The sequence below is a fragment of the Rattus norvegicus genome, chromosome 3 (assembly GCF_036323735.1).
Source record: "Rattus norvegicus strain BN/NHsdMcwi chromosome 3, GRCr8, whole genome shotgun sequence".
Classification (NCBI taxonomy): domain Eukaryota; kingdom Metazoa; phylum Chordata; class Mammalia; order Rodentia; family Muridae; genus Rattus; species Rattus norvegicus.
The window spans coordinates 55,552,361-55,567,550 of record NC_086021.1 but is presented as its reverse complement, the minus strand read 5'-3'; the positions used below and the strand labels follow the sequence as shown (position 1 = coordinate 55,567,550).

Genomic DNA, 15,190 nt, shown 5'->3' with positions numbered 1-15,190 from the left:
TGACACTGGATTGAATCTCATTGTCCCCAAGCCATACTTTAAAAGTTAATTTAGAAAAAAAAATCTATTAATTTAGGTAGCTGACCTTTACCCTTGTGATATAAAGTAATACTGATATATTCAGTATTTTTGTTAGGATTTACTGAACATTTCAAAAGCTTTAGCCGCTGCTGTTAATTTCCTGAACCTACATAGGGGAATTCTACTGTCCATCTGCAAAGTTACTGACTGACAGGAGGCGTGAGGACCTGCACAGGATTTCTGCCAAGGAGTCTGAAAACCTTTGTTACCACCTGGTATTTACGTGAATGTATTTTTATTAAGTCATGTGAATCTCATATTTTGCTCCATAATAACTCCATCTTAAGGATTATAACACTACTACTGTGAAGTCCCTTCTTCAAAATCTTGTGTATATTTGAAATGCTAGTTCCATTGTTGGTTGACACAATCCCCCCATCCCTCCCTGCCATGGAGTTGGCTGGTGGGCAAGTCTGTAAGGTATAGTTTGGTCAATGAATGATCCGGGAGGAACCAGCCGTGGGTGGGGCCACCCTTGTGCAGGTGGCCCTGAGTTGCATAAGAAAGCAAGCAGAGTAAGCCATGAGATACAAGCTGCTAAGCAGCGTTCCTCCATAAACTCTGTCTCAGTTCCTGTCTTGGGTACCTGCCTTGGTTTCCCTCGACGAAGGACTATAATCTGAAAGCCAAATAAATGGTTTCTTCCTTCAGGTTAGCTTGGCCCGTGGCGTTTTGGCACAGCAACAGAAGAGTGACCGTGACATGGGAAAATGCCCCATGTTTCCTAAGCAAATTCTTGTTTCTTCCCGAGGATATCACCAAGGATAAGTTGCTCGTTGCCTTTAGCATCTCTGATTCTATCCTGTGCCCTTAGCTGTCCTGTAGTTTAGACAGTTAACACGGAGGTCATTCACTATGATGTCAGTGTATGATGTCCCCTCAAATGCTAATGTGTTCTACTTTAAAAAATCAGATTCCAGGATTTATCGGTGGAGGCAGTTTTAATTTAAGAGCCCTGGAACTGATACCTTTAAAAATGAACGTACATAATCTTCCCTTTCTATTGAGAAGCTCAGTGAAATCGTAGACTCTGGACAGCCCTCCGCCCCCAATACCATGCTTTTTTCATGCTTTTTTTGTTGCACGGTAGTTCTGCAGTTGCCTCGCTGCCACACAAATGGTCCGTATTCCAAGCGTTACGGTTGATTTTAATGCCACTTTGCCACAAATCAGATTCACCTGAGTAGCTGGCCTCATCCGAAGAGGTCTTGATTGCCTTGGTTGATGTGGAAGACCTTCCCCAATTGTGGGTACACCTTCTGGTGACACCCCGGAGAATGGAGTGGTGAAAGGAAAAGCTCCTCTCCCTTTGCCAGCTTGGCCTCCCATCCTGCACTCAATGAATTTGCCCTCCTCCTGTGCTTGCTGCAACTGTTGCTGCTGCTGCTGCTGGTGCAGGTGGTGCTGCTGCTGCAGCCTCCTTGTTGATAGCAGAACCAGTGTTTTCAAGCTTTCATAGTGAACTAGGAACAGCTCTCCAGGAGCCGCTCATCCTTTCAGACTGGGACCAGTGGGTCACCCAGCCTTGTGGACGGAATAACTAGTGGTTATTGCCCTTCCTGGTAAAGAATAGCTAATGCAGGACTACTTCAACTCCTGAGGCCCCCCGCCTCAAGAAAGGTAACTGCAAGGTTCTCATTCTCATAGATGTGATTCTGCCATAGTTACCAATTTAAAGCTGACTTAATTAATTCACACACACACACACACACACATGTGAATGTGAGCTATATGTTTGTATGTATATATGCGTGTCTATGCGTATCTTTATAGTCATTGCATTGGTCCTGTTTCTAGAGAACCCTGACTAGTATACAAGGTGTACTACTTGCCAGGATTTCCTATGCTATGCACCATATTAATGCAACTACACCATAGGCACTGGAAGCGAGATGCACAGAACACCATAAAAGCATATTATACTGTAAAAACTAACATTGTAGAAACATACAAAAGCATATGTATATTATAAAAACCATGATAGTTATAATACAGTAAAGACTGCAGGAGAGCAATGTAAAGTAAAAGTGAATTACTCCGGCATACCTCTAAAAATCTGACAGGCTGAATCCTGTCAACTAATTTTGATCATTCGTTTAAAGAGCCAAGAGGAACTGGTAGTTTTTAAAATGCTTACTGTCTATCAGATAAACTCAGTAACAAGGTATGAGTATTTTCCCTGTTTTTCCAAAGAAAATACAAAGGCTTATTGAAGTAAGTAAATATAGAGTTGAATGAAATTGTGTTGGACCTCTTCCAAACTTATTAATAGGCTTTCTGCACAGGGATAAAAACAGCTTATAATTCTGAATCTAGCAACATCCACTTCCTCTGGGAAGCTCTTCCTTTGGGTTAAAGCTCTTAAGCATAGCTTGGAACACTCAGGCCAAGTCACCTCTCCTTTGGAGTTCAAAAGTATAAGTTACACAGCATGAAGGGGTCACCTGTGACTGAGTATGATCGTAAGATCTTGGAGAACAGGAAGAGTCTACGACTTCCTAGCTTATGTCCTCTAGACTACATGAAGGTGAGAACCCCATCAGAACCTCTGCCTTAGTTACTTTTCTCGTGAAATACCTAATACGAGCCACACGAGGCAGGAAAGATTTATTTTGGGTCACTGTTTGAAGATACCTTACATCTTGGTGGGGATGGCGTTGTCTTAGATATTTTTCGAATGCTGTGACAAAATTCCATGATCATCATCATGGCCCCAGAGCAGCAGCTGAGAGATTACATCCTTATAAGTAGCAGGCAGACTGGGGTTGGGGATTTAGCTCAGTGGTAGAGCGCTTGCCTAGGAAGCGCAAGGCCCTGGGTTCGGTCCCCAGCTCCGAAAAAAAAAAAAAAAAAAAAAAAGAAATAAGTAGCAGGCAGAGAGAACTAACTAGAGATGGCAGGGACTTTTGAAGCCTCAGAGTCCATCCCCAGTGACACACACTTCACAAGGCCACACCTCCTAACCATCCAAACAATTCCACCAATGGGGACCAAGTATTCAAATGTGTGAGTCTTACAGGCCAATCCGATCAATCCACCACAGAATGGTAGTTGGAATTTGAAGTAGCTGATCACCCGGTACCCAAAGTAAGAAAGAGAGGGGAAGAATTCTGATGCTTAACCCACAGTCTCCCTTTCAACAGTCTGAACCCCATAATTGGGATGCATATTTCCAATTCCATTCAACCTTTCTTGAAATACCCTCACAGACATACCCCGGGTGTGCCTCCATGATGATTCTAAATCCAAACGTCGCGAAAAAAAATAACCATTACATCTTCCCTGTGCCAGCTTACTCCATGTCTGCTAGCAGGGAGTGGAATCAGCCGAGAAGAACTTTGTTGCAATCGACGAAGATGAAAAGGAGTGGGAGATCTGAAGACTGCTTTGGCATCAGCTATGGAGATGCAGAGTTTGACGTTTGCCTAACTGGTTTGCTGTCTTGCTTTAGGGATTACTGTTAAGTGATTGGATGAATCTCAAATGAGACTTTGAACTTTGGACTTTTAACATCATTGAGCCTGCTACAGACTATGGGGACCTGGAAAGTTGGACTAAATGTATTTTCATTATGCTATGTTTAGGTGTGGCCCCCATAGACTCATGTTTGGACAAGCCTATGGGGCCAGGGAGTGGAATGTGATGGTTTGAATATGTTCAACCCAGGGAGTGGCACCATTAGAAAGTGTTGGAGTAGGCATGGTACTGTGGGTGTGAGCTTAAGACCCTTACCCTAGTTCCTGTTAGTCAATATTCTGCTAGCAGCCTTCAGATGAACTTTTAGTTTTGCCTGAACCATGCTCTCCTGTATGCTGCCATGCTCCCACCTTGATGATAATGGACTGGACCTCTGAACCTGTAAGCCAGCCCCAATTAAATACTATCCTTATAAGAGTTGCCTTGGGAGCTCTCTGCTCCCAAACCCCGTGGGAGAGAGACCTCACCGCCTGATCAGGTGGGCACTCCTGAGGCCGCAGAGCGGAGGAGACCACCAACACTGCCCACCCCTGCCCACATCCCTGGCCCAAGAGGCAACTGTATAAGGCCTCTGGGTTCCTGTAGGGGAGGGCCCAGGAGCGGCAGGACCCCTGCGCCTGAGACACCGCCGGAACCTGAAGGAAACAGACCGGATAAACAGTTCTCTGCCCCCAAATCCCGTGGGAGGGAGAGCTAAACCTTCAGAGAGGCAGACACGCCTGGGAAACCAGAAGAGACTGCACTCTGTGCACATCCAGATGCCAGAGGAAAACACCAAATGTCATCTGGAACCCTGGTGCACGGAGGCTCCCGGAAAGAGCGGCGCAGATCTTCCCGGTTGCTGCCGCCACGGAGAGGACTTAGGCAGTACCCCACGAGCAAACTTGAGCCTTGGAACCACAGGTAGGACCAACTTTTCCCCTGCAAGAAACCTGCCTGGTGAACTCAAGACACAGGCCCACAGGAACAGCTGAAGACCTGTAGAGAGGAAAAACTACACGCCCGAAAGCAGAACACTCTGTCCCCATAACTGGCTGAAAGAAAACAGGAAAACAGGTCTACAGCACTCCTGACACACAGGCTTATAGGACAGTCTAGCCACGGTCAGAAATAGCAGAACAAAGTAACACTAGAGATAATCTGATGTCAAGAGGCAAGCGCAGGAACCCAAGCAACAGAAACCAAGACTACATGGCATCATCGGAGCCCAATTCTCCCACCAAAGCAAACACGGAATATCCAAACACACCAGAAAAGCAAGATCTAGTTTCAAAATCATATTTGATCATGATGCTGGAGGACTTCAAGAAAGACGTGGAGAACTCCCTTAGAGAACAAGTAGAAGCCTACAGAGAGGAATCGCAAAAATGCCTGAAAGAATTCCAGGAAAACATAAATAAACAAGTAGAAACCCATAGAGAGGAGACACAAAAATCCCTGAAAGAATTCCAGGAAAACACAATCAAACAGTTGAAGGAATTAAAAATGGAAATAGAAGCAATCAAGAAAGAACACATGGAAACAACCCTGGACATAGAAAATCAAAAGAAAAGACAAGGAGCTGTAGATACAAGCTTCAACAACAGAATACAAGAGATGGAAGAGAGAATCTCGGGAGCAGAAGATTCCATAGAAATCATTGACTCAACTGTCAAAGATAATGTAAAGCAGAAAAGGCTACTGGTCCAAAACATACAGGAAATCCAGGACTCAATGAGAAGATCAAACCTAAGGATAATAGGTATAGAAGAGAGTGAAGACTCCCAGCTCAAAGGACCAGTAAATATCTTCAACAAAATCATAGAAGAAAACTTTGCTAATCTAAAAAAAAGAGATACCCATAGGCATACAAGAAGCCTACAGAACTCCAAATAGATTGGACCAGAAAAGAAACACCTCCCGTCACATAATAGTCAAAACACCAAACGCACAAAATAAAGAAAGAATATTAAAAGCAGTAAGGGAAAAAGGTCAAGTAACATATAAAGGCAGACCTATCAGAATCACACCAGACTTTTCGCCAGAAACTATGAAGGCCAGAAGATCCTGGACAGATGTCATACAGACCCTAAGAGAACACAAATGCCAGCCCAGGTTACTCTATCCTGCAAAACTCTCAATTAACATAGATGGAGAAACCAAGATATTCCATGACAAAACCAAATTTACACAATATCTTTCTACAAATCCAGCACTACAAAGGATAATAAAGGGTAAAGCCCAACATAAGGAGGCAAGCTATACCCTAGAAGAAGCAAGAAACTAATCATCTTGGCAACAAAACAAAGAGAAGAAAAGCACACAAACATAACCTCACATCCAAATATGAATATAACAGGAAGCAATAATCACTATTCCTTAATATCTCTCAACATCAATGGCCTCAACTCCCCAATAAAAAGACATAGATTAACAAACTGGATACGCAATGAGGACCCTGCATTCTGCTGCCTACAGGAAACACACCTCAGAGACAAAGACAGACACTACCTCAGAGTGAAAGGCTGGAAAACAACTTTCCAAGCAAATGGTCAGAAGAAGCAAGCTGGAGTAGCCATTCTAATATCAAATAAAATCAATTTTCAATTAAAAGTCATCAAAAAAGATAAGGAAGGACACTTCATATTCATCAAAGGAAAGATCCACCAAGATGAACTCTCAATCCTCATCTTCGGTTGGTTTATATACAAGTGTGCAATTTCTAGGCTTGAAAGTAAAATGATGCTATCTGGTGCTGGATAGAGGAGCCTTATTTTTTATTATGGCAGCTTGCTATTTTTGTAACATGGTGATTTGGTTGAACACAATAAAGTACAGTAGTAACTGATCTCCCCTTCTTCCTGGATGAGTGAGGAAATGATTAAATGTTGATGTCAGCATCCTTGAGCATATTCAGATGAGCTTCTGCTTCTGTTGAAAAGGATGCTGTGTTTGATTGTGGTCCGAAGCTTTGAAGCACTACTTGGCATCTCCTTCCTTGGAGGTCTCACTGTTTAAACATAACAGATTTGATAGCTTGTTGGTAAGGTGAGGTCCAGCTTGTCTCCACTAGGTCATCTTCATGTGAATCTGGTGGTTATACGGTATTGTTTTAGGGATATTTCATTTTTTAATAACGGTTTTAGCTGACATTCATGGAGAGAATGAATCCTTAGAACTGTGCCACTAGTGAAAGGAAATCCTGTCTAGAGTATGTTTCTTTACAAAGCTGTGTCACACCATCCTTTGGGCCCTCTGCTGGAAAAGTAGAATCAAGTCTCAAATAATGCCTTTTAAATTGTATCCTCTAGTATTATAGATGTAGGACAGTACTGTATCATACCTCTGTGGATGTAAAATAGCTTGTACCTGCTTTATGATACATAATAGTGACCGTGCTTTATCAGAGCTGTTTAAAAAAAAAAAAAAGAGTTGCCTTGGTCATGGTGTCTGTTCACAGCAGTAAAACCCTAACTAAGACAGAAGCTGATTGACCTGCTTCAATGGCAAAAGGTGCAAACAAATTACTGTAGCCCAAATGTGCCAGGGAAAGTTCACTATTTATGGGAGTACATCACTCCCTATTCATAATTACTGGAACTCCCGACCCCAGATCACTTTGATATGGGCTTTTATGCTGGATTCTCAATTATGTTTCATTCAGGAAGGGGCTGGTGTACAGAAGGGTATGGCAACATGGATCCATTTTCTTTACCAGTGATAGACTTGGATGTGAGACTTCAGAAGATCGTTTAGCATAGAGCTCCCTCAATTTTCTAAGGACTTTGCTAAATCCTGACAAGAGCAATGTCTGAAGATGAAGCAAGGGGCTTCCTCTAGCAGTCATAATCTCAGGGCTTTCCTTCTCAGAAGCCTGCTCATCCCCACAGCTACCGGATCATAGTTTCCAAATGAGCAAACTAGGAAACGCCATGGCTGCTTGGTCATGCCCAAATACTGTTGCTTGCTACCTGGGAAGTAAATCTTGCTGTTAAATGACTAAAAAGGCTCACAGGTCAGGTGCATATGGGTTTGAAACTCTGCAGCTTTGAAAGGGCACTAAGAAACACAGCTGCATTGGTTAGGTTTCCTTACAGGGCCCTCCCTCTGAGGGTGGGAAACTCTGTGACATCAGGATCACATCCACACCTCTTAGCCAAACAGAAATGTGGAAGTGTTCTTGAAAAGGTTGGTCTCTGGTCCCCCATTCTGTGGCACCATCTATCACCTGCACAGGGAAAGCCTTTTGTAGAACGGGCTCCTGATTCTTTCGTACTAGCACTTCACACCGCTTCCCCCATCAATTGCAGTGCAAACCTCAAAGCACAGTTTTCTAGTTTTTGATATGCTCTGCTGCGTTTTGCTGAGCTAAGCGGAAACATTTAGGTCTTGGAATGTCAAAAGAAGAAAAATGAATCACACCAGCTGCTCAGTCCAGCGTAAGGAGGAACTTTCCGTAAATCCAAGAGGATTTCCTGCAACTCCAAACACAAAGACCTTCACAGACTTCACAGACTCAGCTGCAACTTGACCGGCATACAGGGCAGGAGACCCGGGTCTTTCTAGCCAAGCAGCTAAATGCAAGCTAGAGTTTACTCATTAAATGGAGGAACAGAAGAACAAACCACTTCAAAAATATTTTTTTAGTAAAATTTCTAAGATTTGGGTGAAGCCTTGAATGTATAAGGGGGAAAGATAACAATACCTTCACACAGTCGAATTCCTTCCCTCCAAGCTTTCAGTGGGTCCACCAGGCAAAGCTTAGTTGGCTCCCTTTGCTGGAGAACTAGCCTTGAGATGCTGAAGAAGCAGCCCAAAAGAACAAGAGTCATACCCAAGTCTATCTTATTCTGAAACCCATTGTAAAGCCTCCTACTGAGCTTGTAAACAAGTTGTGAGTTTATAGGGCTCTTTCTGCCTACTGCTGAAATCAAATAACATCTGCGGTGTATTCTGAAGAGTCACCTTCCAAGGTTCACCTCCAGCACATCAACCCGAAAGAAAGGTTGTGCAGACAGGAAGGAGAAAGTGCCCACCTTTCTCAGTCCTCTGTTCTCCCTTCTACCCCCAAAGCAATTCAACTCTCATATATCTAGGAATAGCACTTTTATAAATGAGTTTGGAGGAACTTACGTCAGTGTTTAATAAGCAGAAAGAAAGAAGGACCAAGTATAAAAGAAAGAATGGAGAACAAAAGGAAAGACATTTGAAAAACATCTTGTGACTTTATTATCCCATCTCTTCAGATGTGGAGTAGCTTTAAGCTTCTTTAGTGGGGTAAGTCCAGAAAAGAGGGTACATTTGCAAGCTACTTTACAAAGTGTATCATAAGCCAGATTGCATCAACTGCCAAGTCTCATGCTGCATATTGTAATTTTGGTTGCCTCGAGAAAGTAACGTCTATTCCTTCTCACGGTACATGTCCTAATAGTGACTTAGCGATGGCGACCCATCTGCTATTTCCATTTTAGGACCCACACTGAAGAGGCCATGAGCTACATACTGTCCTGTAAGCAGGAAATCCATGAGATAGAACTTGATGCTTCTCTATTCAGTGACTTATGTTAATAATAACTCCCAGTCTCATCTCATTGGCTAAATCAAGTCGTATGGTCACTGTGACCATTGAACACAGTGACAATTACATTCCTATATGCATGCCAGGAAATACTTCAGAAAAAGTGTTAGAATGGTAATGATCTGCCTTCAACACTTACCCATTCTGTACTCTGATTATATATTTTCCCTTTTTCTTCCTATGCTATTGCATACTGTCCCCTTCTCCCCAGACCCCAAACTCTATTTCAGTTCGGTCATAACATCAAGCCTAAAATCTTGCAATATTCTTTATATCAGAGCCCCATGGAGGTGCTTTAGATGTAGAGGCCTGTAAAGTTAAGGCAAAAGTTAACTGTGCCCACACACGCATGCTAAGTGGGTAAGGGGCAAGATAACAAGATAAGTACACTAAGTGAACCAGTAGGAGAGAGTAGAGAGGAGCACACCAGTCACTGGTCCACAGAACAGCTGAAATCTTTTCATTCTGAGACACAGTTTCATGTAGCCTAGGCTGGGCTTAGCCTCTAGATGTAGTTAAGGATTCCCTTGAACATTGGCTACTCCTGCCTCTATTGCTTGACTTCTGAAACACGCTTGCATGCTGAGTTGATATGGTGCTGGGTGTCAAATTTAGCATCTCCGGCATGCTCAGCAAGAAAAATGCCAACTAAACTATAGTCCCAGCCTGCCTGCATCCCCGCTCCCTCTCACTCCCTCTCACTCTCTCTGTTTGTTTTGTTTTTGTTTCTTCGTTTCTTCCTTCCTTCCTTCCTTCCTTCCTTCCTTCCTTCCCTTTCTTTCTTTCTTTCTTTCTTTCTTTCTTTCTTTCTTCCTTCTTTCCTTCCTTCCTTCCTTCCCTTTCCTTCTTCCTTTCTTTCTTTCTTTCTTTCTTTCTTTCTTTCTTTCTTTCTTTCTTTCTTTCTTTCTTTCTTCTTTCCTTTCCTCCTCCTCTTCTCCTTTGCCTTCTCTTCTCCTCTTTCTTCTCTTTCTCCTTCTCCTCCTCTTCCTCCTCCCCCTTCTTTTTCCTGTTTGCTATTTGACGGATCTGTTTAGTATTTGAGGTAGGATTTTGTAAGTAGCCCAGTCTACATCTGATCTTGGCTGTACTGTTGTTTACACCTCCAGACAGCTGGAATCACGTATGCAAACTGCCATACCCTTCTTAACTGTTTACTAATTTTCATCACATTCTGTTCCCTTGAAGTTGTTCCATGGAGCATTGGGCATGGGGGAGGTGGGGTTCACTACATACACTTGCTGGAAACTCCTTTCTTTCCCATAAGCATTATTAATCACACATGAGGATAGTAATGGCAAGACATGTACTCGAGAGCTACCCAGCATCCTCAGATTATTTTCTGTTTTTCACAGAGTGGGGAAAAGCAAAGTCATTTTAAACCTTCATCACAATTATAGTGGTTCTTTTTAAGATTCTTGTCAGCCTGTATCACTTTCTGTGATGTCTAATGTTCACCCGATATTTTATTTTCTTTGCTTCTCAAGAGGTTTGCTTCCGATATTTGTAATGAGAGACCAGATGTGGATGAGCCTCTACACCCCACTCAATGCTTTTGGGGCCAGATATAGTCACATGGACTGAGGCATTAAGGGAAATTTCTCTGAGAATGTGGTTTGGTCCTCAGACTTCAGTTGTTTCCTGCTGGGGCTTTGAATAGCAGACTATTACTCAGGCTGGAGATGTATAAGGGACAAGGGACACATGGCATTCAGATGATTACAGAGACACTATATATCTGCAAATCGAAGGAACAAAGATGTAGTTGCATTTATCCCAGTGATAAAAGAGAAGCCAGCCTGCCTTTCCACTCCGTGATGCATCTTGATCCATAAAGTTTTTTGCTTCTTGTGTTTGATATGGATTTCTATAATTTGTATCCATGTGATCATTGATAAAACCCTCTAAAATGTAAAATGTTTCTAGCTTGAACAAATTCTTCTTGGGTGTCTGTGTGCATGATATTATGAAAGATTTCTCAAAGAATACGACACAGTGACAGAAATCACAGTATTTAAAAGCTTATTAGAAAGGTTGGTAGGCAAATTTCCATGTGAAGGTAAACCTGTTCTTACATAAAACACTGTAGCTAACTCAGTCTGGATGAAACATCAAGAAACACATGAAAAAGAAGGGACAGCAAAAATTGAGAAAGAGTTATGAGTAAAAACTCAGAGGAAGAACTGTCAGAAGATGTCACCTGAAGTGACTGGAAAGAGGACGTTTTATGTTTGAGACAACATAGAGTACTATTTGACTGAACAGAGAAAGACGCTGAAGAGTGAGGGCAAATGCCTACAGGTGAGCTTAGGAACCAAGCTCCAAAGGACAGTAAATGGTCACATGACTGACAGGGAGTTTGTAAGCATTCAAAGGCGTGGTTGGTAACAAAGGGTAGAAAAGGAACTACACATAGAGAAAACAATGGTGTATTTAAATAAGCCATAATGCCTGTGCCAGTTTCAGTGAACAGGAAGTTATTGATGGAAGAACAAAGCACACAGACAGACTGGAAGACCACGCAGCTGATTCGACATAAATACACAGCGGAAAGGACATGGAAGGAGGAGTAAGCTTTTAACCCCATAGAAGGGCATAAGACAAGAATGAGCTATAGGAGCTTAAATTTGGAACTTGCTAACTTAAATGTGCCCGTGAGACTTGGAGGCAGACATAGCTATTTAGTGGTGGAATATCACTGGATACCCCAGAAACACAGAGCCAAATCCTAAGTGCTTTGTCTGAATGACAAAAACCTTACAAGTGATGAAAGATAATCTGGCAAAAATAGGTTGATAGGTATTTAGAGAGTGATCTTCAGACTGGACTGTGACATACACACACACACACACACACACACACACACACACACACCAGCACAAATGAGCCAGAAGTCTAGGATAAGGCTACATGACAAGGGTCCGTTTTGTCAGTGGTGCAGGAAGTGTGTAAATGCTGGTCATTGGCAGCATGGCATGCCTGCTGTGTGCTAAGTGCCATGCTAAACACTGTGCCATGCTCCAAAGGACACAGACAATGCAGCCTCCGTGTGCCTGGGGAGCACAGTGCTCTAATTGACAGGGCAGTTCAAGGCCATCAGCAGAACTTGCTGAGGGACTCCAACTTAGGATGGGAGAGAGAGCCTGGGCTCTCCGCATTAATCATGTGTTCCCAGTGGTTCCAACTAAAGCCAGGAGGAAGTTTATTACATCTTAATAGCAAAGACAGAGTTTCTAATTTTGCAAATAAATTCTTCCAAGTATCTTAGTGGAGAGAGACAGAGAGAGAGACAGAGACAGAGATAGAGACAGACAGAGACAGAGAGAGAGAGAGAGAGAGAGAGAGAGAGAGAGAAAGAGAGAGAGAGAGAGACTTGCTGTCTTCATTAAAGTGAGTATATTGTTTCCTGAACATGCAATTGCAAGAGTTGCTGCTGTTAAATACATTATGGGAATACATATGGATTTTCAAATAAGCCAAATGGAATTAGCCCAATAAATGTTATGCACCGATGCTTTGCAACACTGTTTCAACAAAGAAAATCAGTATTTGGAGGCCAAAGTAAAAATGAATATTAATTATAATAAAATTTTGATACATTGTGGCATGTATTTTTTATAATTGCAAAACCTGGATATACTCCATTGAAAGATGTGGTCTTCATAGATGCCTTCCTTAAAGTGCATCTGTTTTAAAAGGCTCGCACTGCAAATGAAAAGTACTTTGAGTGAGGCAGTGGTAGAAGCATCTGTGGAAGATTTAGAACAGTTTAGAGAATAACTTTTGTTTTTTCTGTCAGATCTGCTCTTACCCTTACCACCTCTGAAAGGAATAAAGAAGACAAACTAGTTAAAATTGAGAGAGAGAGAAAAAAATCTCACCAGTGGCCGGTGGGCACTATTTCTGCCTCTGGATATTTACTTTGACCTACTTACGTACAAACGAAGGAGGGCCTGTCCACTTTAATTTGGAACTCTGGCTTTGACAGCTAGGATTTGCATTTTTTTTTCTGTCAAGCAGTATGCTATTATTCTGAGGGGTTCTGCACATGGATAGAGCTCTCTTCTACCACACAAGTCAGCCACTCAAAAGGCCATGACATCGAAGGACAGAGGAAAAGCACCTCACGCATCCTCCCAGTTAACGGAGAGTGGGATGCTGGGCTTTCTCCAGAGACAAAGCTTTTCAGGGTGCCCACATTTGAAAAGACACGCAGATGGTGCCCCTGAGACCTGAATAGCTCATTCTTTGCAGCTCCAACATGCTGTGCTGTGCTCTCAAAAGTAGCATTTCTAATTCTTCAGCGAGAATGTCAAAAATGTTTGGCCCAGAAACACCTACACAAGCTCTCATGTAAAGAGACAAACACGCGTGTCCCTGGGTCCTTGATCAGACAAATTCTAAAGCACTCTTTTTTTTATTCATTCTAATGACTCATTTTCTGCAGTCAGAGAAAAAAACTCATCTTCACAAAGGTCAATGCTAAAATATCAAGGTGGACTGCCAAACAGAAAAATATCCACCAGAAAACATCTTTATCTCCTCACAGAAGGATTTAGAGCTACACAATAGCTCCAAGGTCACCTGGGGGAGGAGAGGGAGTGATTTTTTTTTAATGGAGTATAACAAAATCAGAATAACATATGTGCAAACAGCAGTCAGTTCAGTTTACTGAGAGAAGGTATCATCGAGTGTGGCAGTCATGTTTTAGCTGCAGAGCCCCCTTACTCTCTTACACTCAGTACAATGACAGCTCAGCTATGGATAAATAGACCACAAAGCCCACAATACTAACAAGATAAAACACAACAATAAACTTTGAAGGATAACTCTGCAACACAAAATAATTTTGAGGCCTATGAACTGGAAGTAAAAATATGACTGGGACTGAGACTTCATTGTCTTTATCTGAATTGCGTCATGAACCTCAGACTCTTCCTTTAAAAATTCATATCAGCAGGACCTACTAAATAAATGATACAAGTCAATTTCGGTGACATGAGTCAAATGGATGTCTCTGGGAGGAAGTGAGTTCACAGATTCAGCTGAGTCAAGACTTGTACACAGATATAAGACATGGCCAGTAAGAACCTGGACAACTCTTTGTTAGAGGGTATCACTACTACTCTGTATCCTGGATATCATGTACATCCCGTTCCTGCCTCTTGAGAACAGCTGGAGCTGGAAGCCTGTATCTAGGCAGAGTTATCTCCCTCATCATGCTGCTACCAGATTTCCAAGAGGATGCATGAAATCCCTTCCCCCAAAGATCACTGCCTCCTTGTTTAGAAGATGCTTGGAAAACACTTCTAAGCTTCATAGTCACTGCTAGGACAAACATGTTTTGATATAAGGATAGAAAGTATTATATTTGTACACACACACACACACACGCATATATATATATATATATATGTAAAATGGAGTATGGAGAAAAGGATAGATGATAGATGGATAAATAGACAGATAATAAATAGCATAAAAAGAAGAAAAAGAGCATATACATATATGTGTATGATTATGTGTGTGTGCATATATATGCTGTATACATAAGTATATGCACCAAGTTAAGGAGCTCCTAATACCAAGTTATCAAGGCAGAAGTTGAGAATATGGCTAAGTGATGACAAAAGGGAAGTTAAAGGGATCTGAACGAAGAGTAAGGAAGTGTGCAGTTGGGGTTCGTCTGGTGTTACTGTGTATTCAAATGATAAACACTGCCCCCCCCCCCAAATTTTGTTGCAGTCCAGATGAGCAGACTGTCACTTATGCCAAGCATTGCTGTGTAAACTTTGCTCATTTTTATTCTCTGACTGGTTAAATTTAAGTGGCTGACAACCAATTCCTGGGGAGAATAGAGGGAGGCAGGACTCGGGCAGAGGGGTTGCAGGTAGGGATCAGGAAGCAGAGGGAAGTAGGGGGAGAAAATGGAGAACCATGAGATGGCCAGATGGAGCGAATCTAGCACAGACAGGTCAACTATTGGCAAGCAACTTGGGAAGTGCAGCTGGGAAACAGCCAATCTAGTGTAGAAAAATTGTTTAGGGGTAATTGCCCAACAATTATACTAACGCTGGT

General features: G+C 42.3%; 1 protein-coding gene across 1 annotated transcript in view; it reads right to left on the bottom strand.

Moving 5' to 3' along the window:
- Nucleotides 1-7,953: 7,953 nt before the first annotated feature.
- The window catches only part of LOC134486093 (uncharacterized), a 48,084-nt gene continuing 40,847 nt past the window's right edge, over nt 7,954-15,190 (bottom strand). Inside the window, exons 10-11 of the mRNA XM_063284874.1 lie at nt 9,818-10,141; nt 7,954-8,099 (exon numbers count right to left, since the gene is read on the bottom strand). Of these exons, the coding sequence (XP_063140944.1) occupies nt 7,954-8,099; nt 9,818-10,141 (470 nt within the window). The remainder of the gene's footprint in view (nt 8,100-9,817; nt 10,142-15,190) is intronic.